Consider the following 27,844-nt stretch of genomic DNA (forward strand, 5'->3'; position numbering starts at 1 on the left):
TCTTGCATCTCCTGCTGCTTTTCTAGGGGCAAAGCTCCTTAGGGTCTAGCCCTGTCCATCCGTCCGGCGCCTGTGCTCACATTGATCGCTCTGCCTCCAAGATCGGCCCACTTTAAAAAAAAAAACGTACGCTTGCACGGGGGTTTGAACTCAGGACTGCTTGCTTACAAGGCAGACGTCTTAACCACTACGCTTCACTCCGACGTTGCGTGTAGCCGCTCAACGTCTATACAGGAGAGGGTGCTGTGGTCAAATGCGTATATAATCGCGTTAAACTTTGCATGCATTGGCTCAACGTTTATAGACGAGAGGGCGCTGCGGTCAAATGCTCAACTGCATATATAACCACGATCCATACCACAGATTCTCTTTCTGACATGGACCGTTGACTTAAGCTGTGGAGATGCGTTCCCACGGCTTCTAGCGTATCCAAGCTGATCCGCTAGAAGAACCACTGGCTCTGCATTTCACCGACCATAAAGCAGTAATAATGAAGTCGAAACGCAACCCGGAACTCAGCAGTATCTATGAGCAATAAAAAAAATTAGCATCATCAGCACTACCTATGAACAATAAAATCAATATCGTCAGCACCAACAGAGCTTCGCCCCAATCAACATCATTCACCACGTGGAGATGCGGCCTCTTTTTTCATTGCATTCGCGATAACAATATTTTTCTACATTGTTGACGGACTCCAAAATGCTGAGGCCGCTGCCTTCTATATTTGCTCATTAGTGCCGAACTATGCCGAGAGCACAGAGCACGTCCGAGCAGCAGCACCTTCTCCTGCAGAGCGCCGTTTTGCTCTGCAAGTTGGCTTTCCCCTAAGACAGGCAGGGCGGCTGCGTTGGGGGAAACCAGCTAGCAAAGCAAGCTGGCTTTTTTTTCTTCCAGGCGGCTGTGTCAACCGCCCGGAAGAAAAAAGAATATTCTCTAATGCAGACGGAGCGGGAAGAGGGAGCACGTAGCACCCTCTTCCCGCTCTCTCTGCCAAAGTGATTTATGGTTAGGGTGACCACCTTCCTGTTAGCGAAATGCGGGACACCGGGGGGGAGGGGGAGGGGGGCTAGAGGAAATTTATTAACACACAGACCACAAACCGAGGCATTGTTAATACATTTAGCATCATGTGCTGTTTATAACCTGCTAATCGTATTGCAGCAATTAAGCTCAATTAATTTTTACTAAAAGTAATATATATATCTTATGGCAAATGTGTTATTAAATGTGTCGAAGTTGAAAACATAAAAATTGACTGTAGCAGAACTCAGTGCATCAGATAAAAATAAGAAACATTAAATCTCTTTCGGGCTATTGTTTCCTGTCAACGCTTACTTTTATCAACATAGTCATACACAAGGTTTTAACATTGTGTTCTTTTTCGACCGTTGCGAGTTGCAGGCTTTTTGCCTTGTGTGTTCCCAAAAACAAAGATCCACAGCAACCCTTTCGCATTGACAGAGCGATTTGAAAATAATTACAATATTTTATATTGAAACTTTTGGCAAGCAATCTTTCTTAGAATATTTTGCCACCAAGGGGAGTGGCACAACGGAGCATGCGCGTCGGTTCTTCTTCAAGAACGACGGTCACTTCCTGCAATGCTTGGATAGAAAATGGTGTACCATTGTGATTCACACGATTACCAGCGACCTCTGGGCTTCCCCGTGCCGCATTGTTCAGCAGCGCCATAAGTTGCAGAGTGAATTTTACTACAGTATGAAATGCGGGACATTTTGTACATTTTTGGATTATCTTGCGGGACGCGGGACACAAGCCCTCAATGCGGGACAGTCCCGCGAGTCGCGGGACGGGTGGTCACCCTATTTATGGTCGACGTGGTTGTTCGGGAAAAAAAAAAGAAAAGAAAAGCCAGCGTGCTTTGCAAGCCAGTTTTAACCCAATGTGGCCGCTGGCGTTGGGGGAAAGGAAAGCCAGCTTGCAGAGCAAGACAGCGGTCTTGGCAGTTCGATAGATCGGTAGCGGCTGCTATTTTTGTTCGATGTAACCATAGTTTTTGCTATACACTATCACTGTAACATTACTGTGCACAAAAATTGTTTGATAGAAGGGATAATTCGATGTAAATGGGTTCAATGTAGTCGGGTTTGACTGTACTGGCGTGGATGGCCACGTTTCGCTACTGCCGAAATTGTAGCCGACAACGATATAGATGCCTCAAGCACTGCCATGTTCCTCGGCGCCGAGAAAAGCAGACGTGGCTGCAGCCCCGCACCCCCCTCCAGCAACGCCTGACATGAGAACGGTGGCCGAGTGCGCGCTCTCGTAAGGCGGCCACCAATGGCTATCTAGGAGCCGTTTTGCTCAGCCAATGGGAGAATGGGCATTTCTTTCACGTTTTTTCGCGGTTATAGACTCCGCCGGCTCCGTTCCATGGGATAGTCGATGCTTTCGCATTAAAAGGCGAAATTAGGAAAGACTCACGCATTGCAGAAGAACGAAAGCAAGCGCCGAAAGCAAGCGCCCATATCATTCTACGAGGTTTGGAACATATATTTGGTTTCACAAACATAGAAGTGCCAATACTAAAGAGGGAGATTGGGAGGTTTCAACAAGCCTATCTTAGGTATTGTGTAAAGGAGTTGTAAGAAAGAAAAAGTTTATGCACTCTTATTGACGAGCTTGGCAGGCTGTCCCTTTCAAATGCTTTTCCCCACAAGTGCTGTATGAACTCGGGGAAAACAATGCTTAAACATTATTTAAGGCAGTTTTGATTTCTGTAGTTTACTAAGTAAGCAAACTGTTCATGCGGAAGAACTCCTTACCATATTATACTATAAATAGTGTCGATGTATAAGTTTTGCCAAACTGTGTCTGGACTCGAGATCCAATAAAAACTGTGATCATGTTACAAACATAAATAATATTTAAGTGAAAAATGAAATGGCACAAATATCCATCACAGAATGCAGGTATAATTATGTCTTCTTTTCAAATGCACTGCTTTATATGACGAAACCTTATATGTCAAAGAAATTTTATTGCATTTATAAGAGCACATAAAAAGCTTTTTATATAAAAAAAAATTAAAAATATGGAAAAAAAATATGTACTTTTTAATGACGTCAAATTTTGTACTTTTAGCTTTTCTTCTTGTTTTTACAGTGCTGTTTTTGCTATATAAACTATACCTAAATTAACAATGTTCTGATGATTATATAGGCTTAGATACAAGCTTTGATTTGATATGTTTCTTATGCCTTAAATAATTGTACATTTGAAGCTAGCTTGATTCAAACTTGGCCTATTTTTGTCAAAAATAAGAAATTTAAGAATTTTTTTTTTTTTTTATGAGAAGAAAAAATACTTTTAGGGATCTCTAATTCTTCTGTACAAAGTATGGAAGTAGTAAAAAAGTTATAATTGTCTTGAAAAAGATAATCTAAACATTGCGAGACTCCAAAATCTGTCACTCGTGAAAACTGCACAAATCGCAAGACCTACCTTCTGCCCTTCCGAAGCCCAAAACTCAAGAACAAAAACATTCCCGTAATTATAATTTGCAGTTTTGTTCTGAACATATATTTTTTTAAAGAATTTTTTGAGGACTCTTTATTTATTTTTTTTTTGCACAATTTGAGATTAAATTTTCTATATATAGATTGGATGAAAAGAAATGCTTGGAAACCCTTGACTAAGGTAGTCGTTTGTGCAACTAATACCCTATTTATTAATATGGAAATTATTGTCATAAAATAGCCATTGGCTTCACATTTAATTCAAATGTAAAGTTCCCCATTTTCCCATGCCTCGCAAATTAGTGTTTTGCCTCTCTCCTCATGCCTCTTTTATTCCTCCAGCAACCAAGCAAGGTTATTTCCTGCATTGTATAAACACGTGGTAGTTGATCAACATTTTAATTGTTTTACTATATCGTTACTGCACTCTAATACCTCTGCTGCTTCATCTATTTCTTTCCTCCAATAACTAATATTTGTGGCACACAAAACTGACCTGTAGAAACTCACCTAGTGTTATATTTGTGAATAATTTATGCCTTCATAAAAGTGCTATGTTTCTACTTTGATGACCTTGGGCATTTCGTATGAAATACTTTGTTAGTGATTTGCTTGAACTTAGTGCTTCATCAGCATAGGGTCAGCGTTATTTCCAGCGCTGACTAGCACTGATGTGGTGCTGCGCTGTGTAGTATGCGAACTGGCCTTACGTGCCACAAATCACCGCATTGCCATGTCGCTCCCGTGGCAGGCAAGACGACGACCCTGGCTGCGTTGGTGCACGCGCTGGTGCTGCTGAAGAAGCGTGTCCTCGTGACGAGCTACACGCACAGCGGCGTCGACAGCATCCTGCTGAAGTTGCGCTCGCGTGGGGTTCCCTTCCTCCGGCTGGGGCCCACAAACAGGATGCACCCGCTGGTGAGGGACCAGAGCGCCGAGACGCTCACCGCCGCCCTGAGGACGACGCGGGAGCTGGAGGAGTTCTACGGCGCTCAGGTGGGGGCCCGGTGTTGCTGACAGCATCCCACTCCGAGTTTAGAATCAATCGATCAATCAGTTTGCCATAAGTAGTATATTTGCGAAGAGGGGAAAGGGGAAAAGCTGCATGCTTGTGCCTAGACGAATTCTGACTCTCCTGAAACCTGGTCGTAGTAACGAGGAACGACAATGTATAAACATGTTAGTCAAAGGATACTACTGCCCGTAGCTGTCGAGGACACGGAGACAGCGGGGAAGATAGCTTAGAAAAAAAATGAAAAAAGCAAAAGCTTGTGTTTTCAGTCCAAATAGGTCCTAAGCATATTATACAGTATCTACAGTGATGTGATTGCTGCGCCAATTTCGCCAAACTGCGCCAATGGGTAACTCTGCTACATCCTGCTACGTTTTGACAAAATATGGGTAATCTGTGCCAAGCCTGCGCCAAAGGACCAATGTCGGTCGCCTTTCAAAACCGAAACTAAACTGAGTACCGTAATTGAGCATGCGTGAGCTACGTAGCGGCGCAAGCGGCCGCCCGACACTATAGGTGCCTCGATGTGCGTCTGGTATAGGGTGAAGACACCCATTGTTGTATTGAAAACTGCCTGCACGTGCCAAATGGGCCTTAAAATGGCATCAAAGCACCAGGTAGAGCCAAGCACTCGCTCCGAACGAGATCGAAGCGCGTGCATTCTGGGGACAGAAATGGCCGTGATGCCACCCTAAGACAGACGTGGCGAAAGTGTATGAAGGCTCCCTGCCCGACACAAAGTATCCTGGATCAATCGTCCATCCGGTCTTGCATGGTTTTTCCCGCCGTCTCTCGTTTCTTGCTCTCGTTGTCTCAAAAATCTTGTCTCGCGTCTTTAAAAAAAATTCAACGATAGACGTGGGCGTTGGTGGACGCTCCGACGCTAGCGTGCCGGGTACCAGCATGCCGTCTTGTGAAACGAAACCACGTTTTTGCGCGGTGGGAGTTACTTTGTGAGCTGAAGCACTCACTCCTGAAAGCAACGGCCGTGGGAAGACTAGGTATATTTGGTCCCTGCCTGCCAGTCATCGTGGTCGCACGACGTCGGGTGTTGCCGTCCCCACGTCGCTGCGGATCTGGCGCTTTCTAAACTGAAACGTAAGAGCCGCGTGTTTATCAACATTATCATACGCTACTACAAAATTCCCTTTAAACCGCTGTGTCAAAGTATTGATTACCACGTTTCTCTTGGCCTTTCTTTTGAGAGGGACCCCGGTACATGAACAATCTGCCGCGAAAGAAAGTTGAAGAAATGTGAGCTAAAGCAAAGAAGGCAATGTCTGCACGCTGAACCCCCACAGCGCGCTTGTTTGTCTCGAGTTAAGTCGTTGCACAAAGCGCTCCAAGAACTTTTTGACCCTGGCGCGTGATTTCTAGCATCGATGCGCTCGGGTTCCTTTTTTCTGTGTGTTTAACTTGTACCTCGCCTGCCGGCTTGGCAAGCACGCGCCGCTGGATTGTTTTTTTGTCGTATGCTGGACATTTCGCATACAGTTTTGGGAACCAGTTGGCGACGGAGTGGAGTATAGCATGGTTTCGGTTTCAATCAAACAGTTGTCTCCGCTTGCGCGACGTAGCACGTGCAGCTGCAAGCATGCCGAAGTTGCCCTCAGATGAATGCGAACATGATTGCACGACAGAGGCACCAGCTGGGAAACTTGCAATCCATTGTTTTACGTTTGCTTTCTTTTGACGAAAATCTCGCACGTTTGAAAAAAAAAAGCTGGCAGGGGGTTTTTCGGAATTGCTCGGCAACGCCTACAGCACTGTATACCTGTGGGATGTCTCAATGTCTCTTCGGAGACATTGAAAGTGGACATTCATTACTAGCCGAAGCGAGGCTTGCAGCAGCCTTGCAGAAAGTTTCGACAAGCAAAAAGGAAGGCACCCGCTAGTCGTAATGCACCTTTGTCTTGTGTACAATTTCGCATTGCACTGCAGCAGTTGCGTGTTTCGTCAATCAGAGACTGCTTCCGTTTATTTTATTATATAACTAGTCAACCTAATGCTGTGATATTTACTACTAAGCTGGTCATTTTCAAATAGACTTTAATATGTGTACCTTGGTTCTTATTTATCCGTAGCGGGTACATATACTTTATATGTATAATTTAACTGAAGCATTGCAAGCTATGTCATGTCATTGGCTTTTCAGTTACGTGTTTAAGGACTCCCAGGTGGTCTGATTTGACCATAGTTTGTTTGATGCGGCGAGCAAAGTGTGATTTGCTTGTGCAGCACTTTATTGAAAATTTTTATTGTTCCAAAAATATCTGCTCGCAAAGCCACTTTTTTTTTTTCTTTTGCTCCAAAACATTGTTTTGGCTGCTCCAAATGCCACTTTTGCTGCTCCAAAACGGCTTAGGCCAATCACATCACTGTATCCATTAAAATCCCAGAAAATACCATTTCCGGCACCGAGGGATTTATATTTATGCTGCTTCCTAATGAAAATTGTTACGAGAGTTTATTTACCGTAATGTCCCGAGAGGTAGCCCACCTTAATTCAGAGAAAATCAAGTGAAAATAAGAAGTGGGGTAACTTCCAATCTCCAATAAAAAAAAAAAAGTAAAAACAAAAATTCCATTTTTAGGCTATGTGATTTGCCAAGCTTGTCATCTCGGCAAGGGGCAATGAAGCAAACATGACTGTCCTTCTCAGTCAGCAATGTTTGCTTAGCTAAATAGCTAGCTAACCCCATTTTTGCCAATGTCACCATTGGCCAGGGAGCTGTACTTACTAGAAATAAGCTATCTTTCGGTGTTTCTGAAAAAATATCAAATCATGCCAGAAATGGAGGCGGGTTATTCTTCGGGGGTGGGGCATCTCTGAGGATAATACTGTAGTTTCTTGATGCTGCATGCAGTCATGTGATTGCTGCGCCAATTGCGCCAAATTGCGCCAAGGGGCTAACCCTGCTACATCCTGCTACATTTTGCCAAAATATGGGTAATCTGCGCCAAGCCTGCGCCAAAAGACCAATTTTGGTCGTCTTTCAAAACCGAAACTAAACTGAGTACCGTAACTGCACGACAGAGGCTGCACGACAGAGGCACAAGCCAGGACGCTTGTAACCCATTTTTTTTTTTTACGTTTGCTTTTTTTTGACGAAAATTTGGTACGTCGGGAACCAGTAAAACGGTGGCAAGCGGTTTTTCGGAATTGCTCGGCAACGCCCACAGCACTGTTCACTTGTGGGGCGTCTCAATGTCTCTTTGGTGACATTGAAAGTGGGAATTCAGTACTAGCCAAAGGCAAAGCGAGGCTTGCAGCAGCCTTGTAGAAAGTTTCGAAAAGCCAAAAGAAAAGCACCCGCTAGTCTTAATGCAACTTTGTCTTGTGTACAATTTCGCATTGCACTGCAGTAGTTACGTGTTTCCTCAGTCGGAGACAGCTTCCATTTACTATATTATATAACTGCGGTAGTCAACCTAATGCTGTGATATTTACTAATAAGCTGGTCATTTTCAAATAAATTTTAATATGTGCAGTTTGGTTCTTATTTATTTATAATGGGACATATATATATATATATATATATATATATATATATATATATATATATATGTATAATTTAACTGAAACATTGCAAAATGTGTCATGTCATTGGCATTTCAGTTAGATGTTGAAAGACTCCCAGCGCTTAAAGCGAATATGTTTATTTTTCTAAGAATATCTGCTCCAAAAGCCACTTTTGCTGCTCCGACACACTGTTTTGGCTGCTCCAAAAGCAACTTTTGCTGCTCCAAAACACTGTTTTGCCTGCTCCAAAGGCCACTTTTGCTGCTCCAAAACACCGTTTCGGCTGATCCAAAAGGTGCTCCAAATTGACTTGGACAAATCACATCACTGTGCATGTTATAATTGTTAACTGGGTAATTATTTTTTATTTATATTAAATACAGTCTAAGCTCGTAACAGACCTTGATTTTTACCGACATTTCGGTCTGTTGTAAAAGGAGTATGTTGTAGGCAGATATGAAGTTGAGTCAATGGTACATAGAGGAAAACCAACCGAACTTCACAGATTGGTATGTTATATCCAAATGTGTGTTGTAACCAGGTCTGTTATAATGAGCTTAGACTGTATAGAGCACACTACAGGCTTTTTTAACAGGTCCCTGCATGTGTAGTGTTACAAAAAAAAAAAAAGAAGACAAAACTAGCCAACAGAAAAACATAAAACAAGGAATGCGTTTTAGCCACCATTCTTGTTCAGATAAACAGGTGCATTAAAATAAATACCAGTATTGTCTGCAGCCAAAATGGCACCAGTAGATGCCGCTTGAGTAGTTCCCAAGATGGAAAAAAATGCTAGAGTTGAAACCGTCGGATTGTGTTCCCAATCATATTTCTTGATCTCTGTCATCACGACGGAGCCATCTTCTTGCTTATGCACATTATTAACACCAAAGACCACACTAATGAAGAATCGCTTATGTGCAAATGAATAGGAAAAATGGCTGAAAACATTCTGAACATGGCTGCACACGGCTTACTAGAAGTGAAAAATTGTTTCGTGAAACTGCCTTATCAGAGGTTCTGGGGTTGTTCACTGCCGGCTTGTCGTTGCAAAAGGATGAGTGTGACGTAGAGCTTGCACATCGTCCGTTCTCGTGCTGCGCCACTTTCGTGGTTCTCTGCAGTCCGAGCTCTCGCCGTCTGATTGCACCGCCTCTCCCGGGTCGTGCTGCTGTCGACAACCAGCAGCAGCGAGCTGACAGGAGCGCAGAAGCAGACGGCTTCTGCATCCATGTCTACTTGCCGTTGACGTTCGAGAGATGTACCGGGAAAACTAACGCGTTTCGTCCGCCTCTGCTGATGTGTGTGGATGTGATGTAATGTGTGCGACGGGGCGTGATTTGTGTGGATGTACTAGTGTACACATGCATCATGTGATGTGATGTGCACATGATAGGCGGGATATGACGTGTGGATGAGATGTTTATGTGACGTGGCATGCATGATTTGCATGTCATGCATGCAATGTGATCTGTGGAAATGTGACGTGCGTGCAATTTGTAGGGATGTGATCTGCAATAGATGTGTTTTGATGCGATGTACATGTGATGGGTTTGATGTGATGTGCACGCGACGTGACGGGCCTGTGACGTGTATAGATGTGCGGGGAGAGCTCGGACGAGCCCGCACGACGGGTGGCCGACTGGGGTCCGACGCCTTCCCCGTCCCCTCCCAGGCAGTGGTGGCCTGCACCTGCCTGGGCTCCTCGTCCCTGCGGCGCCAGCAGTTCGACGCGTGCGTGGTAGACGAGGCGTCCCAGGCTCCACAGCCGTCCTGCCTGGGACCGCTGTTCCTGGCGGAGCGCTTCCTGCTGGCGGGAGACCCCAAGCAGCTGCCTCCCGTGGTGCAGAGCCCCAAAGCCAGGTGCGCCCCTCGCTTCGGACAGGCTTTTGTGCACTCACCCGTGCGGCAATGCTTCCGGCGGGCAGTGAGGGGCTGGGTCAAGCGGATGCAGCTAAGACTTGGATTCTCTAACTGGGCTCCTTGGAACCCGGGGGATTCCTAGAGAGCCCTCACGGGTTACCCCAAGCTCCCAAATTGATTCCACATACTCTGCCCCCAAGTGGAGCGTTTTTTTGGACCATTCTTTATTTTAGTGAGTCTGCTTTAAAAGTTTGATGGAGCGCAATAGTTTTAGTTCAAGATGGTACTGCGAGGTTCTTCGGCCGTAGCCAGTTTGTCTACGGGACAAAAAGAAAAGAAAGGAGCCTCCAACTCCAAGATTCTGGAACTGTGCAAGGTGAATGCCTCTTTGTGCATCATACATTTATGGTTATCAAATAAAGCTCCACTACCAAGTGGGGAAAACCCTGAACAAGCTAGAGAAAGTGCCCTAAAGGGAAGATGGGGCACTTCTAGATTTGAGAAAAAACGCTTGAATTGCATTCATTTGGCCTTTAGAATAACATATATCAAAATTATATTTCAATGCGACGCGCCGGAGAGCCATAAGAGCAATTTGAAAATAGGGCTGAAGCCCCGCCTTCCTAGCCTTGGCAGGCCAAAAGATCCGTCGACGACGTCACGGACAGCGTCTCTCTTTCGCGTTTTTCTCCCGTTTAACAATACTTACACGGCAAATGGTTTTGGTATTTGGGTTCATGAGGTAAAAATACACTTGAATTCACTTCTAACTCATTTTTTTCAAGAAGCTCCGTAGCTTCCCTTTAACGTCCGTAACAAGTCTGCAAAGGCAATAATAAAAGCGGAGGAGATGGGTGAACAAGGTTGCATTAACATGCTTGTGTTTTCTGGTCTTCGGTACTAACGGGGACGGTGCCCATACACAACCACTGAAAAGAAAGAAAAAAAAAGTTTTTAAGCAGTTTGATTGGGACTTGTAAGTAAAAAAAAAAAAAGAAATATTTCTGCAAAAAAAAAAAAAAAGACGTTTTTTTAGAGCAATATTGACAGCACGAAATGCAGTTTAGTCAACAGTCACCTCCTTTCCACTTGTTTTATCTTTCGGAATTTCGGGCGCTTGGAGGAGAGGGGGATTGGCTTGGCCATCACGTTGAGGTGGAAATAGTGTATGTGTATGGCCATTCCGTGGCGTCATGGACTTTACACGCAGAATTTAAAATAAATCTCGCGCCGTCAGTATTGCTCAAAAACAAATTTTTTTTTTCTCGCATAAAATTAATTTTTTAACACGCCAAACTGTTAAAAAAAAACATTTTTTTTCCAGTGGTTTTTTAAAGTGCGAGACACGTGCGCATCATGACTGTCCGACCCGACGTATGGACTGCCGGAACAATGGTCGGATGCGACAAGTTCGGGCCTGCCGAAACGTCAAATCCGGGCACTGTCCGGCTTCGGCGTGTGACCAACTTGCCAGATATTCACCGCACGGCTGTTCAACTGTCGGACGGTCGCAGCCAACGGCGGCACGGATGGCACAAATGTTGCGTTGTCACGTGACGATCGGCCCGATTGGGAAAAGACATGCTGGCCCAGGGAAGCGGATGTGAGCGGTGAATCACACGAGTTGACATTATCGTCGTGAACCCAATGGCTACCATAGAGTTTTTTTGAGCACACAAAATGAGCAGTTGATTTTGTGCATCCGTAGCGAGCCAGCCCTTTGGGACTAATCGAGACCGTCAAGACCCAAATGTTTCTCGTTTCACCTTACGATAGACGGCCGTGGACACTACGAGCCATCTCAGTGTCGCGCGGGTGTCGCGTGACCTTCGGGAGAGGCACAGCAGTGCGTGGGGTGCATAGTCACGTGACATGTCTGCGACACTCTTTTTGCCGGGACGGCTCCTAAGGTCCGCCACGGTCCATCGTAATTAGGGGATGTTGAGACTGCTTACGACCGTGTGCCTTAAAACCTCTTAATGTCTCTTACGACAACGGAAGACACTTGCGCCATCTGTCGGGTAAGCGTGGAACACTCGTAGTTATCCTACATTTCCTTTTCTTCCTTTTTTTGTCTTCAGAAGCTTTTGACACTGTTATAAATGACCACATCTTATAAATAGTATGTACGCCTGATCTCTCAACTATTGCGAAACCTTTGCTCCAGTGAAGTGCAGCTTCAGGGTCACCTCATAAATGGCACCGGCATACCCCTGTGTTCTCCCGTCTTAAGAAATTGTGAAAACTCGGTCCCATAAGCAAACGCAAGTTTGTGAAAGGGCTTTTATGCTCGGCTTTAGTAATGTTCAAAGAGTCTCGGGTCAAACTTCCCACGCGTGTGGCCCTCTCAATTATCATCGAGGAGACACGCTGCAACAGGATAGAGGTGCTGCAAAAGGCCACTGGCGGCTCGTGAGGTCGAGTGTAGGAGGGGGGCTCGGTGTCTTGAGAGTTTGCCATTCGAGTTGGTCCAATAATCTCGTAACGCCCGGAATCCATCTATGACCAGTATGAATTATTATCCTCACAGTCCGTGCTCTGAAAGCGGTCTCGAAGTGACAGCAGCAGGTTACGTCTCATGGGCCGGCATGTCACGCTGCTGTATGTTGTGACCCTGGCAATGGGCGGTACAAGTTAGGACAAAAAAGACGAGCAAGCACAAGTGTCGCTCTCGTCGCGACATCCCAACTCCTGGCTGCTAAAGCTTGCGCATATTATTCTCAAGCCAGAGAGCAACCAGAGTGGAACAGACTCTTATATCATCCACCTCAACTGCCGTGCCCCCGCCAAGATCGCGGTAGGCGGAAGTGTGTTAATCGTATGACGTTGTCGGACGGAAAGCGAGGGACCAGGGACCGCATTTGAGGACGCGGTAAGCACGCCGGTCGGACTGACCCCTGATCGATGCCTCGGCGAACTTGCTTGCCCAACAGGGACATGGGCATGGACATCAGCCTGTTTGCCAGACTGGAGACTGAGGAGAACACCGCAGTCCTGCCGATCCAGTACCGGATGAACCAGTAAGTGGGACATGTTGTTGTTTTTGTGTTTTTTTTCGAGTTAAGGGGAGGTGAGCACTATGAGGTCTCCCCCCGCCCAAAAGCACTTTACGGATTTGTTTTTATTGCAAACATAAACTATGCATCTCCCAACGCTCATTCTTCGCCCGAATGTGTCGCTAGAGTCCGAACCAGATGCCAAAGTTTCAGAACTGATTGTTGTCTCATTCAAAAGTTATAAGTGATTTTCTGAAATTTTTTATGGTAAAATGGTGGCCGACGGATCTCTCGATTACATGGAGCTGAATGGCGCCAGTTACCGAAGACGGGCAGAAGCGGGTTCCATTTTCCCATTGAAGTTTTCAGAAAATCACTTATAACTTTTGACTGAGATAACGGTTATTTCTGAAACTTTAGCATCTAGTTCAGACTGCCAACATTACTTTTGTTATAAGGCGCCACCGTCTTGTCGCACGCTTCCAACGGTACTTGCATAAATTTTCTCAGGCATCCAAATTCTCTTCATGGTTCTTATTCTTAGGTGAAGTTGTTTTTTACTGCAAACTCAATTCAAGCATAGCTAAGCCCTGCATTTGAGTCTCACTATTTGCCAAATGCTTTCACCTTTTTCCCTAGTGTTTGTATTATTGTTAACCATGCCACCCAGTTTCTGACATGCTTCATTGCAAGAATGCAAAGAGGATTTTTTGGCAGCTGCTCGGAAGGTTTTAGAATGCCAGGGTCAAAATAGAGATAGCTCGAACGAGCGATTGGCGGTTTTTCTTATTTGTCTCTTCAAACCGAAGGCCAGCATCAGCTCCTGTAGTATAACTTGTACATCACCACCACTCTATTAATGTAACATGCTATCCATCAGCGGTTACTCCGTGATCATCCGTGCATGGAAAAGGGGAGGGCAACGTCAGATCCCAATACATTGATTATGCAAGCAAATGTTGATAAAAAGAAAAACTGAAAATGGTCTTTTAATGAGTTTCCTGGTTTTTTCCTTATATTTCTTTATATTGCACAAAAGTGTTGGTTCAGAAGTGCTTCCACTCTTCTTTTTATTATTTCACATTGAAGATATTATTACCTCAACTTAATGTGGACAAAACAAAATACATTAAATTTTGACCCATCAACAACAAGATAATATGCCAATACAAATTCTTGCGAAAGGCCCAAGGAGCCGACCTTCCCTAACTAATCCGATCGGCACCGCTAAACGTCTCGAGTATCGTCGCCACGTGGCTCCGGTCAGCTGTGCCCGGAAACGAAGCGAGACGCGGCTTGGGAGCGCCAACGCACCTTGGTGAAAGGGGATCATTGAGTCGGGCGACGCGTCCTTACTTCTGGCCCCTCCCCTTGCTGCTTCTGTCTCGTCTCGGGGCACAACGCCATCGACAGCATTGGGACGCCCTGGACAAAAGAGGGTACTTGGCGCCCTTTTCCTAGATCCCATCGCTAATGGGATTATCTCCTTAGCGCGCGGAAACCGAGAATCTGCACCTGGGGGTAATTATATGTTTGCCCCATCCGGACTTCGACGGCGCCGGTGGCCGACCAAGGATGTCTGGCCTTTGGTTTGCGTGATGCGTGTGGCAGTATGTGAGGGAGAGGGAAGGGGCGTGCCTGAACGTGACGAAGACTGACCACGCCGTTTCGGTCAAAGCAGGGACGATAGGGATTCCCTACTAGGGATGTGGGGAAAAGTGACGTTACAAAAGCAGCAGCAGGCGACTGCTGCTTTGTGTTCTCGACAGTGTTTTTAAGTGTTCTCGAATGTGTTCCTGAGTTTATGTAACCTGTCCATATGTATATGTAAAGAGTTATATGAGAGACACCCCTCCTGCTCCCTGGTCCTTCCCGAGTCCGGCTACCACATGAGTTCCTGCCCTGGCTCGACTCCCTGCCGTACCCAAAGTTCCCGGACAACCGCTCGGTCCCAACAAATTGCGATTTAATAATGTCCCCATATCTTAGGTACAAAGCAAAAGTTCCTTGGTGTTTGGATCAGTGAGTAGTTCACCTGTCAACTCAGGGGACTGAACTAAGAAGCGATTTATTGAAATCAGTCAATCGTACATTCAGAATGCATTTAATACCCAACTGGCTTTAGAAAAATTCATATTATTTACAGTTTTTTGCTCTAAACTTTGTGATGGAATTCTTGTCTGGGGAACAACAACAATGACAACTACACAGTGAGTAAGGGATCGACGGCTGCTTGAAGGAACCACATAAATCAGTTTGTGAACATATTGAGCTACAATTTTTTTTAGAGAGGCGGTCAAAGAATGTGCATTAAGGGCATAAAAGTTTCTCTGGACAAACTTACCCGAGTAAAAAGTCAGAAATGAAAAACATGAAATCCCTACCTACGGCGGCCATCTGCCAAAGAAAGGCGTCTGATTGGCTCAACAGCCGACGGATGGCGGCATGCAAGATTGCAGGCAGCATGCTTGAGCCATGCCGTGGTTGCAGACAATAACACGGCACATGGGCATTTGGAGTAGGTTGTAAAAGGGGGGGAGGGGAGGGGAGGGGAGGGGAGGGAGACCAACAGGTGGGCGGGCGCCTTTCGGAAAAAAAAAAGTGTGGCTGTGAAAAGCCATAACTTTTTGCGTGATTTTACATAAATCACAGCTGAGGAAGTGTTTGCTTAAGAGTTTGTCACAATTTTCTCATCATTTTCGATGGGCATTTGTCAGGTGTTTCATAGGAGCGTGCGAATAGTGCTTCGAATCAGATATATAGTGCTGCATCATTCCTAGCTTCAACACTGTAAATGTATGTAATGAGTATGTTTTGGGTTTTCTTAGAACTGCAAGGGCTAAAAATGATACAATGCTATTAAGTTCAATTTATCATTTGCACAGGCCTAGTAGTGTTTATGAGAGCATGATTTAAGGGTGTCGATCATATATTTTGTCATGCATAATTCACTCGTGGTTGTTGTTGGGCATTTGTTAGGTGTTTTCTAGAAGTTTGCCGATGCTGCTCCTTATGGCTAGCTTATTGCTGCAAAGTCCTCCCTAGCTTCAACACCGCATAGAGAAGCGGTATGTCGCGGATTTTCCAAGCACTGCGAAAGCTAAGATTGATGCGGCACTATTCAAGTCGAACTGTTACTTGCACACCCTAGTAGCATATCATGACAGTATGATCCGAGGAAGTACCCACCCTAGATTTTGTCGCATTTCTCTCGTTATTTGTGGTGGACACTTGTCGGCCATTTTATAGGGGTATACGAATACCACTTCGAATCAAATAGTGCAGCGTTGTCCCTAGCTTCAACGCCACAAAGGGAACCTGTTTACCGCGGGTTTTCCGAGCACTGCGAAAGCTATGAATGATGCAGCACTATTCCACCGTTCGCACACCCCTGGTGTTTTCCCGATAGCAGAAGTGAGCCTGTATCCAGATTGCAAAAGAGCCGTCACGTTTGTCCCCATGCAGAGCGATCATGGACGTGTGCAACAGCCTGGCGTACGAGGGGCGTCTGGAGTGTGGCTCCGCCGAGGTGTCCCAGGCCACGCTGTCCCTGCCCAGGGCCGACCTGTTGGCCAGCCTGCTTCCCAGGGACTGCTGGCTGCTGGAGGCCCTGTCCCCCGCGCTGGGACGCTCCGTCGTGTTTGTGTGCACCGACGGGCTGGGCTGGGCGCCGGAGAAAACCCCCTCGTGCAACCGACGGGAGGCCGGCCTTTCGGCGCTTGTCCTGGCAGCGCTGCTCAAGGTCGGTACAGGACATGGCAGAAGTTTGAGGACTTTTATTTTTGCCCTGGTTATCACTATAGGCGCGGCACGGCTGGAGTTTTTCAAGATTTGTTTGTTTTATCGGAAGTTTGTTATAATTAAACTGGCATTTACATCGGAAATTAAAAACAGCGCGGAAAGACGAGGACCAGACAAAGAAGTGACACGGACGTAGCGCTGACTTACAACTGAGTTTATTGAATGCAAACTCGCATTATATATTTGCGGTGTCACGAACAAAAGAACAGAAAAAATTCAGCCCATGTGATGTATCACCAATAAAAATAAAAATAAAACAATGATAAAAAACATTGAAAAAAAATAATAATAAAATGCGCCTTGACACAGCCGTACAGAGTATGCGCTAAAAAACGAGCAAGTCACGGAACCAGAAAATTCATCTCTTTGCCTGATAGGGCCACAGAAGGACTGCTTACACATGCTGCACCCAACCTCGCTATCTCAACAGCCTCTAGAATTTCCCGAGTAAGCTGGTTGCCTTCCCGACTTCCAACGGTGTGAGGTTGTTAAGCGTCATAGGGACCAGCTTACTCGGGAAATTCTAGAGGCTGTTGAGATAGCGAGGTTGGGTGCAGCATGTGTAAGCAGTCCTTCTGTGGCCCTATCAGGCAAAGAGATGAATTTTCTGGTTCCGTGACTTGCTCGTTTTTTAGCGCATACTCTGTCATGGCGCATTTTATTATTATTTTTTTCCAAGCACTGCGAAAGCTAAGATTGATGCGGCACTATTCAAGTCGAACTGTTACTTGCACACCCTAGTAGCATATTACATTCAAAACGGGCATCTACCACAGCCAGCTCTGCTGGAGTGTTGCTGCCAGGATCGCTTTGGTCAATGGCATGATACTTTTACGACGCCACAAGGTGAAAATTGAAGAACCACAAATGAGGACGGGGTAAACGCACCGGTCGGAGATGCGTGCCAGTCACCGTGGCTTTGGGACCCTGTCATGCATTTCGACGAGACACGCAAAGGGCATTGAGATTGTCGGGGCGCTCCTCACAGGGAGGCCTTCCCGAGGGCGAGGTGGGGGTGGTGGCCCCGTTCCGGCGCCAGGTGGCAGTGCTGCGGGCGTTGTGTCCCCCGGCAGTGGAGGTGGGCACGGTGGACCAGTTCCAGGGCAAGGAGAGGGCGGCCATGCTGCTTTCCTGCACCGTGGCACGCGCCACCACCTCCGCACAGGTACCGGCCTGTTTGCCATCCCGTGGGGCTACCGTATGCTCCAGAGTCCGGAGGTCTGAATTTACCGACGCCCTTGCTTTCCAAGGCAGTTGACCTCTGCCACAACTATACAGCAGAACCGTTCGTTGGCGAGGAAACAGAATTACAGGGCTTGCTTTGTCCAGCTTGTTCTCCACAGAGCTCGGTGTTTGCCACCACAAGGCCTGTGGACTGGATCCTTTGCGCCATCCGCAGCAGTTGAGCGCCACAAACTGGGCACGGGTACTGCGACAGCATTCGGCTGGGATTCACGTTCAAGCTGGTGCTTTATCGATTAAATGCATGCCCCAGCCGAATGCCTACACAGCATTCAACCATGTCAGCCGAGCACTGCGTCAGAAACGCAAACGAATAATTCATATTGTCATTGTCCTTGTGGGTTTAGTTGTCGACTCAGTTGCTAAAGGCCTGACGGTTGCATCTATTTCTCGATAACGAAGTCGACGGGAATCGGAAATGTGTTTCGTTATATATCTCTATTTTTGTATGTCTAAACTGCACAAAAAAAAAAAAAAAAAATTTTGCATATGGCACGATGAGGTTGCGCAGCATGTAGCAGCATGTAGCATAGGCTCGTAGAATAGCTGCTGTCCTTCTAATTTTAGAAGGAAAAACTGAAAATATACACTTTGAAGAAGCTACTAGGTTGAGCAGGTTCTCTTTTGCAGTCACGTATGATTGGTGACCTTCCATGCTAGGTAGTTTCATTCGGATGTTGGTGACTAAAATACGAAACTGAAAGAGTAATGTAGATGGCAGTACAAATGACATGGGCTTTCAACTCTCGGCAAAGACTTTTACTGAAGTAAACTTGGTGCCCGTAGCCTTGTCGGGGGCTCAACGAGAAGGAAAATGGGGGACGAGCTGTGGAGGAGCGGGGGAATATTTATTTATTTATTTACAGGTACTACCACCTTCTAGTCATGTGCGAATAGTGGAATTTGAGTTCTAAGTGAATTTGAAGTGAGTACTGGTTTTGGCCGAATATTTTCTAATCGAACATTGAATAATTTCTCCGAGACTAATGTTGCAACATGCCTAAACGAAAAGCAAGCTAAACTTGTGAAGGTTCTTTCCAAGCTTCCACTCGTATATTTACGACCTAATTTTAATCTAACTATATTTACGGACTGTTACCTCAGAAAGTTCAATGACAAAAGATGGCAAGTAAGCGACGGAATCCACATAAAATGAAACCAATAGAGATGCTCAGCTTTACCTAATTAAGTGGATTTACGAACCTTGCTATATGCAAATTGTCCTCCTCCAATCTTAAATTAAAAAAAAAAAGAAAAAGAATCGCATGATGAACGCAGTTTGTGAGGACATTGTTGCCTCACATTAACTCTTGCATAACAGCCACAGTTTAATTGTGAAAATTTTGCTGCAATGTAGATACCAACATTCACGAAGTTTTCGTTTCTTTATAAATACACCAGGCACACACATGCACCATCCCGCTTTGAAAATGTGCTTTTCTCCCAGGCGCATAATTGCGATATTTATACCTTTTCAGGTGTTGATTGCGGCGGGTTACCCGTTGAGTGCGCTTCTTACCGAACACTGGTGCACTGCGGAGAAGCAACACTCACGGAGCTCGTTTGCCTGGGTGTTTTTATTGCGAAAGCATTAACTGTCCCATGGAGCGAGCCACCGTCATCAGTTTGAAACGCGAAAACGGCACCTAGTTTCCCTGATCCCAAGGGTCCCATTGGCTGGTGCGCGGCAACGAGGCTCCCATTGGCTGCTGCGCGCATCAGTTTCAACGACCGCCACCAGATGGCGCTGCGTGTCCATGCCGCCAGCACACCGATAAAACTAACCGCTGCAACCCCATGCCACTGCGGGCCCCGTGCCGGTTAAAACGGACACATTAGCGCATACTCGGAGGCTTCTGCTCGTCTCGCCGCCGACCAACATGCCGTTGCCTCCATCATCCACATCGTCAGCGGTGCTTCTGCTCGTCTCACCGCCGACGAAAATGGCGCCGCCTCTAGCGTCCAGATCGTTGCCGGTGCTTCTGCACAACTCGAAAACATTACACGCGCCACAACACTCCGCGGATCACTTTGCGGCGTTCCATTGGGCATTCATACTTTATCATTCACAACTGATAAAAAGTGCTTAGTGTCTTCAGACTTTTTTTCCGTAGTGCTTCTGTGCTCGGTAGAAGTGCACTCAGTGGGCCTAATCCACCGCAGTTATTTGAGGTGTATGAAAATAACAATGGGGACTTCTTACGAGCGAGTCATAAAGACACATTTTTGTGGGATTTAACAGCATTTGCCAGGTTTGGCACCAGGCACAAAATGTGGTCAGGACCGAGTCGAGGTCTGCTTGGTCTAAATCATTCTTTATTTGGGAAAATTTAACTAACGTAAAGCGGAAGCGCCGACTTCTTTCAAGCACCCACTGTTAACATTTCCAAAACTTGGGAATTTTGCAAATTATGCATTAAGTGCCTGATTTGACCGGACAAGCTGCCATGTCTAGATGAACCCAGTTTTCAGTAAAAATGGGGAGGGTGCTCCCCCGGTATTTTACGATAGGTCATCAGCAAAACGGCCGAACTAATGTTTTTGTTATGTTTTACTATGTCATTTAGTATGTCAGTCTTTGCCAAAAGTTTAGAGCCCACCGTGCACAAGGCCGGGCCGAGCCCGCGCTCCTGTGCAACTGCGCTGCTACCCTTGGCACTCGCTGCCTGCGAGGTTTTTGAGAGTGAGGGGAAACTTCACGCTTGCGTCGCTCTTGCCTTGATAAGACAGCGAACGCGACGCAAGAGTGAAGTTCCCCCTCACTCTCAAAAGCCTCTCAGCCAGCGAGTGCCAACGGTAGCAGCGCCGCTGCACTAGAGCAAGCTCGTTCCAACCGCATGCGTGGTGGACGCTAAACTTTTAAAACACGTGTACGTGGCGGGAGGTGGGTCTGCCGACTGTCAATCGACATGTCGCCGTTGAACAAAGTGCCGACGTTCGGCGGTGGCCATTCGGGAAGCTAGTTTGTCTTCATGTTCCTGCGCCAGCCTGTTTTGGCTGGCGTTTACTCGGGGCCCGGCTGTTGCATGACGCAGGACTCTGGCGGCAGCATCCTGGACGACGAGCGTCGCCTGAGCGTGGCCCTGAGCCGTGCCCGGCACAAGCTGGTGCTGGTGGGCAGCTCGGCGGCCGTCGCGGGACACCCGCCCTTCGCTCGGCTCCTGGCCCTGCTCGGGCCGAACCGTCTGATCCGCCTACGTTCGGGGGACGACATGGGCCTGGAGGGCCTCCTGTGAATCGCCTGGGCGGCTTTGCCGAGACCTCTGCTGCTACATGGACGGCAGGGGCTTTTCGAGATCCATTTCGGCTCCAGATCCAGATCCACTTCAGATACACCCAGATCTCCTTCAGCTGAACAGTGTGCAGCCATTCATCTAGATCCTCTTCAGCTGAACAGTGTAAATCTATCCATCCAAATCCACTTCAACAGCTGGACAGTGTCCGTCCATCCATCCAGATCCTCCTTTGGCTCAAGATACAGATCCACATCAGATCCATGCATCTAGATCTGCCTCAGTGGACGGTTTCCACTCATCCATCCAGATCCCCTTCAGCTGGACAGTGTTGTGTCGATGGCAGGTTGTGGACTATGCAGTCTCCGCTAAATGTGATACCAAGGGACTCTGGGTGTCTCCAGACATTAGAATTACGGGGTACCCGCAATCAAAGTATTCTGTCGTAAAAAAAAGAAAAACCTGCATGGCATGTGCAAATAAGTTTAAGGACGGAGTGCAACGGAACCTTTCACGAGAGTGGAGTACTCGTCAAGCTCAAATTTAGTAAGTGTAGGTTGCTGGTAAAAAATGCTAGAAAAGAAAAATTTGTTATTCCCACACACATAGAGAGAAATGCAAACAAACTGAGTGGCATGGTGCTGCTACTCACAGGCTTATTTGTATGGGTTTGTTTTCTTTACTGTGGAAGAGCACTTGCAGACACCCTGTGGATCTGTATCAGATACTCAGTGTGCGTGTGTGTGGTGCATTTGTTGGAGTGAGCACCTCTTGAATGGAGAACTGTCAGTGGACTGTTCTTCAGAAGTGGGGCAACAGCACATAATCAATAGCTTCATTCGATTTGCCTGCGCCTCCTGCACCGGCATAAAAAAGTGTAGGGCAGTGTACTTCCGGTCGTATCTCAATACACAACTGTATTGAGTGAGTAGTGGAAGTACAGCTCCCCTACACTTTTCTGCACCGGTGCAGATAAATCAAACAAAGCTAGGATGTAATGGAACCCTGACATTCCAAAGGGAGTAAGTGCTGAAAGAAAGAACTGCTGCTTGGCACAAGCTTCTGTGGCCACTTGCACATATTTCGAGTTAATTTAAAGGCCGACGCACAACCTCGGTATTCTGCAGGGAAGGTAATCCTCTTTACGCCCCTCTCCTAAGCCAAAAGTGGAAACCGCGAAGTGAACGTCGGCCTTCAAGAGCGATATAAATCATGAGCTCATTCACTTTTCAAATAAATTTTTTATTTTAATTGAGTTTTCAACGTTGATTTGTTGCTTGCAGTTTCGCGTTTCGCAGTCGGTTGCCTGTGGAGAAGTTCCGTTGCGATGTTGTTTCGTTTAGCTTGGAACGACGGAGGCACTTGTTGCGTGTAAGCAACTCTGTACCGGCTCGTTAAATGGCTGCCTGATACCTGATGTCTCAAACAACTCAAACACTCGAGGTTTGATGACTGGAATTCATCGAACTCGACGTAAGTAGATTGCTGCGTTCGTATTTAGGTCGTTCGGCTTGCCCAATGTATTTCGCAAGAAATCGCGGGTTTGTCCAGGGACAGTCGTAACGTCTGTGGGTAGTGCCTGTCGGGACTGGCGTCCTTGCGCTAAGTGCCTGCTCCACAGTGCGCACGGCGCCCTTGGCCCGTACCGATTCCCTCGCATCGCAGATCGCCGCTCTTCGAGCAGACGGATTACTTTCCGGGGAGTGGCCGGAGAGATCAGAGTTCTGTGGCAACAAAACTAAAGCTATGCCCGCTAGCTTTTCACTTGCAAAGTGCCACTAAAAGTTGGCGGCCCCGAGAAAGCTGCACGCGGTTTGCAGGGGGGCGGTGCGACATGTATGTTACAACGTGCTCAAACAACACGTTCCACGTCCGACTGGCAGTTGGAAAACCTCGCTGCGAAATATCTCGTGGAAAGTGTTTCGTGCGGAGGCGAAGCTACAACGAGCGCATTTCGAGGGTCGCTGCTTCGCTCGGAAAGGTCTAGCGCGACGAGGGAGTCTCCCAAATCGGTGCACGGGGTCTCGAACGAGATGCGGGATGTGTAAACTGGTTTACGTAGTTTGAACGACCAAAGGTTTCGTCAGCTACGTGCTTTCGCGGCCATATGCTTGCGGGCCACGGAGTCGACGCTTTTACAATCGAAGGGCTCAAGGGGACAGCGCGCGCGCGCGCGCTTTCGCAGTCGGACCCCGTCGACGTTCTACAGAGTAGCTTCCTTTTCAAGTTTCCGCGTCCGCTTTCTTCCAGGTTATATTTAGGAACAACGCGAGGAGTGATGAGAGAAATATGTTTCTCTGAACAGCAGGTTCGACAGCGTGGGCTGTTTTTTCTTTTTTCTTTTTTTTTTTTTAACTTTACTTTTCCGCTTTTTGTTTTCGCCGCAGAAGGAGGGGTTTGCACCTATTTAAAGCTAAAACATTATTAGCTAGGTGGCGCAAGCTAAAGCCTGATTCAGAGGGTTCATCCGACCTCCAAGTACTGCGAAAAGCGTGCGCTGTTCAGTAGCACACTAGCGTGTGCTGTCGCCTCCACAAGCTTGAGTCATTTAAATGCTTGTAAAATAAAGTTTTTATGCAGGCAGAAAGGTGGTTCTAGGTGCTGAGGGTAGAAGTGAAGCAAGATCCATTCTTCTAAGCAAAATAGATAACCTTTCTCAGTCGTTTTCGGTTTTAACTACCTATGTGAAAGCGAAGTAGCCAGCCTTGTCCATTGATCCCATGAATTCGATGTCACTGCTCCAAACAAACCATTGCTAGGGGCATTGCGATGGACGAATACGTAGGACAGGATTTCGCTCAGAAAAGAACCAAACATGAAATTTAAACATCCAGAAATAATAGATAAAGAAGGAATAGATTTATAATAATAATAATAATAATACATTTTATTTCCGTCGATTGTGATGGTGGGACCCGTGGAAAAAAGCTGCGATATGCAGCTTGACTGGTCCTCGGGTCCCTACAATGGCCAGCAGCAACGGAACGGAAATAAAAATTAAAAATAAAAAAAAATACACACAAAAAGTAACAATTGAAGGATACATAACTACGCACTTGCCTGTTTTTTGAAGCAAATAGACAAACACAAAAAGCAACAAGTAAAATTTACAAAACTATGCACTCTTGCCTATTAATGGAGCAAAATAAAACAGAAAATTGAAATTGGGTACAAATCGGGAGCAAAAATGCAAACGCAATTCTTTAGATATTTTAGAGTCAAAATCTACACCATCAATATAAAAATTATTTAGCAAGCGTGTTAGGGCAATGTTAAGCATTTGGAGACCATAGTTCGTTCGCTGAGTGACCATCTTCCACTTCTCCGTGCCGCGAGTGGGATATGCTGGTGAATTTTCCTGTAAACCTGCAAGGTTTTCTAAAAAACATGAGCCCCTTATTTTTTCCCTCCTGAAACTAGCACATAGTCTATAATCGTATAACTTGTAAATAGTAATTTCTTAAAATTTCTAAATATTTCAGAAGTGTGAGCATCATAAGGGACATTACATATGCTTCTTAATATTTTTTTTTTGTAACAAAAACAGTTTTTCCATATTGGTTAGTGTTGATGAACCCCATACTAGATGGCAGTATATGAAGTGAGAGTGAAATAGAGAGTTCTAAACTAACAATTTAACATTCGTGGGCAACAGAGAACAGTTGCGATTTAGGATCCCAATTACTCGGCATAATTTTGGAATAAGATAATTTATACGACAATCCCAGGACATGTTCTCATTAAAAAATACGCCAAGAGTTTTGAAGGAACTAACTATTTCAATTGGACAAGAATTTAAGCTCAGTGATCTAGATAAAACCACAGACTTGTTTTTTGGATGAAAAATTATTGCTTTTGTTTTATTAATGTTTACCTTTAAAGAGTTACAATCGCTCCAGGATTTTATCTTTGATAAAGTGTGGTTGGCCATATCTATTAAGTCATCACCTGTTTCGGAAGAAAAAAATATGCTTGTATCATCCGCGTAGTTAACAAATTTTGCTTCCCTGTTAACGTTAACAATGTCATTTACGTATAAGTTAAAAAGAAAGGGTCCTCAAATACGAACACCTGAGGTGATGGGTTTTACCGTGGATGAGTTACTGTTGATGCATACGAATTGTTTACGATATTGCAAGTAGGACTGCAAAAGCAACAGTGCCTGTCCACGGATACCTTACATTTCAAGTTTTTTAAATAAGACATCATGACTTAGGCAGTCAAATGCTTTCGTGAAATCTAAAAATAACCCTAGCACTAATTGTTTGTTTTCAAAATTTTTTAAAATGAATTCTTTTTGGGTAAGTAACGCTGTTTCAGTGGAACAGTCCTTCCGGAAACCAAATTGAGAAGAGGTAATGGATTATATTTGTTTGAAAAGTTTAGTAAACGATGATAGATTAATTTCTCTAAAGCTTTAGAAAAAACGGGCAATATAGAAATGGGCCTATAATTGCCTAGCTCATTTTTATCGCCTTTTTTATATAAAACAGACACCTTTGCTATCTGCATTCGTGTAGGAAATACACCAGTTTCAAAAGAAAGATTAAATATATACGTTAACACGGGAGCAATTATATCGATGACATATTTAATTGGACGAATTTGCATTTCATCAACATCACAACTTGCACTATTTTTTTTGTTGCATTATCACATTTCTAACTTCTGTGCTGGTAATTGGCTCTAAAAAAATAGAATTGCAGTTCCTTTGCTGATTATATTTGCAGGAGTCGGAACCATCGACAGTGCTACCTAGATTTACAAAATGATTATTAAACACATTTGCTAAGTCTTTTCTGGTTACGTAAACACCTTTGTACAGTAACGTTTCAATGGTGTTTGACACAGGAGCACCCTTTACCGAAGAACCTAGATGCTTCCACATAACATCGGTGCGGCCACTTGATGCTGAAAAAAGGGAAGAGTAGTAACGTTTTTTTGCATTCTTTAGTTCTTTATTTAGGTTGTTTCGATAAGTCGTTTCGATAAGTCTTGAAAATATGAAGAGCGTCTGGATCGCGGTTTTTAATAAATCGATTATATAGAGCATCTTTTCTGCGAATCATTTTGAACATGGCGCAGGTTATCCACGGCTTTCGAATCTTTTTGGATTGTCTTATGGATTTATAAGGAAAGTGATGTCTATACAATTGAAGAACCAGTTCTAGAAATGTGTTATAAGCATCGTCGGCAGTACTTTGCTCAAGCACGGCGTCCCAATTTATAGCTGCTACGTCCCGTCTAAAGGCGTCGAGGCTGTTGATTTCTATATTTTGAATAAATATGGATTGGTTTTTTATTGCCTTCCTACGTAGATTATATTGCACCTGTAAAAATATTGGAAGATGGTCACTCAGGTCACAGCTAATTACTCCACTTTTTACTCTATCTAGGTGATAATTTGTTATAAATAAGTCTAAAACAGTTGTTGAGTGCAAAGTAATTCTGGTGGGATTATTGATTGTATTAATACACCCGTGCACGCCAACAAGGCTCTCCATTTTCTTTTTCGTGGCACTGTCAGAAATCATATTTATATTGAAGTCACCACCACAAATGACGTTATAATGACTCTCGTTCATAGCACTCAAAAATGATTAAAAAAATTCAAAAAATGCCGAAATGCTACCATCTGGTGGGCGGTAAACAACAGCAAAAATGTTCCGGTTTTTTCGCAGACACAATACTTCCACATCCTTCGTGATAAAAGTGTAGTCACTCAGAAGATCACAGTTTGTCTTCTTTTATTAGGAGAGCTAATCCTCCGCCGCGTTTGAAAGTACAATTTAAAATATAAGTTTTATACGATGGTAAACAAAATATTTCAAAGTTATCAATGTACCAAGTCTCGGTAAACATGATAACATCAAAAAGACCACTAAACTGATCGAAAAGAAGTTCAAGGTTAGTTTTCTTATTTACTGCTGATTGTATATTTAAATGAAAACAAGTAAAATGGGAACCACTTTCTTGCTCAAGGTGACCTATAAGGTCCTTAGGAAGCAGAGGAGTTTGGTTCGCCACTGAGGAGAAAAAACCTATTTTGAAACATGAAGGAAAGAATGCCCGGTTTACCTGCTACAACGAAGCAAGTCATCCTCGCTCCTTACGACAATCGGTCGGTCACCGTCCTGTTTTCTTGCCAAGATACTTCCGCTGCGGTGCCACACGTACCGAAAACCAGCCCCTCTAGCCCACTCCTTTGCCTTCCACAGTAGTTCCGTTTTTCTTATTCATGTTTTCGACAATAAATACATCGGGCTTGGTTCCGAACAGATTTTTTTTTGTTTTGCAGCCACTGTTCTTTCGTGGTTTGTCTGGTGAAGCGGATGATGATATGCGGCACCTTATCGGGCTTAGCGGGTGATCTGTGTATAGCAACTACATCATTCGTTGTTAGGGGCGGAAGCTGTAATCTGTACGCTACCTCGTTGACCTTATCAAGCAAGCTCTCGTTTTCAGTTTTGATGACACCGTGAACCTCGAGGTTTAGTTTCCTTGATTGCCACTCAAGATCGCTAATTTCGCTCTGCAGGCGCTCAATCTCATTTGCAGAGTTCGCTTTTTCGGCAGCGTCCATGCGTTTTCTCAGCTCTTTAATCTCCTTGTCCTGCCGAATTTGGTTTTTAGGACATCATCATATTGTTTAGACACCTCTTGAATTTTTTTTTCGATGTTGTCAACGGTCA

General features: G+C 45.3%; 2 protein-coding genes across 2 annotated transcripts in view; both read left to right on the forward strand.

Annotated features, from left to right (window-relative positions):
- LOC8042770 (DNA replication ATP-dependent helicase/nuclease DNA2) overlaps nt 1-22,403 on the forward strand; it is a 92,413-nt gene extending 70,010 nt beyond the window's left edge. Inside the window, exons 13-18 of the mRNA XM_029978330.2 lie at nt 4,234-4,478; nt 9,693-9,880; nt 12,814-12,900; nt 16,342-16,618; nt 17,666-17,842; nt 20,955-22,403. Of these exons, the coding sequence (XP_029834190.2) occupies nt 4,234-4,478; nt 9,693-9,880; nt 12,814-12,900; nt 16,342-16,618; nt 17,666-17,842; nt 20,955-21,155 (1,175 nt within the window). The 3' untranslated portion in view covers nt 21,156-22,403. The remainder of the gene's footprint in view (nt 1-4,233; nt 4,479-9,692; nt 9,881-12,813; nt 12,901-16,341; nt 16,619-17,665; nt 17,843-20,954) is intronic.
- Nucleotides 22,404-22,517: 114 nt separating this feature from the next.
- The window catches only part of LOC8026673 (phosphatidylserine decarboxylase proenzyme, mitochondrial), a 58,433-nt gene continuing 53,106 nt past the window's right edge, over nt 22,518-27,844 (forward strand). The window contains exon 1 of the mRNA XM_029978328.3: nt 22,518-22,625. The gene's annotated coding sequence lies outside the window, so the exon portion shown is untranslated. The remainder of the gene's footprint in view (nt 22,626-27,844) is intronic.

The sequence above is a fragment of the Ixodes scapularis genome, unplaced genomic scaffold (genome assembly GCF_016920785.2).
Source record: "Ixodes scapularis isolate PalLabHiFi unplaced genomic scaffold, ASM1692078v2 PGA_scaffold1__304_contigs__length_218370807, whole genome shotgun sequence".
Lineage (NCBI taxonomy): Eukaryota > Metazoa > Arthropoda > Arachnida > Ixodida > Ixodidae > Ixodes > Ixodes scapularis.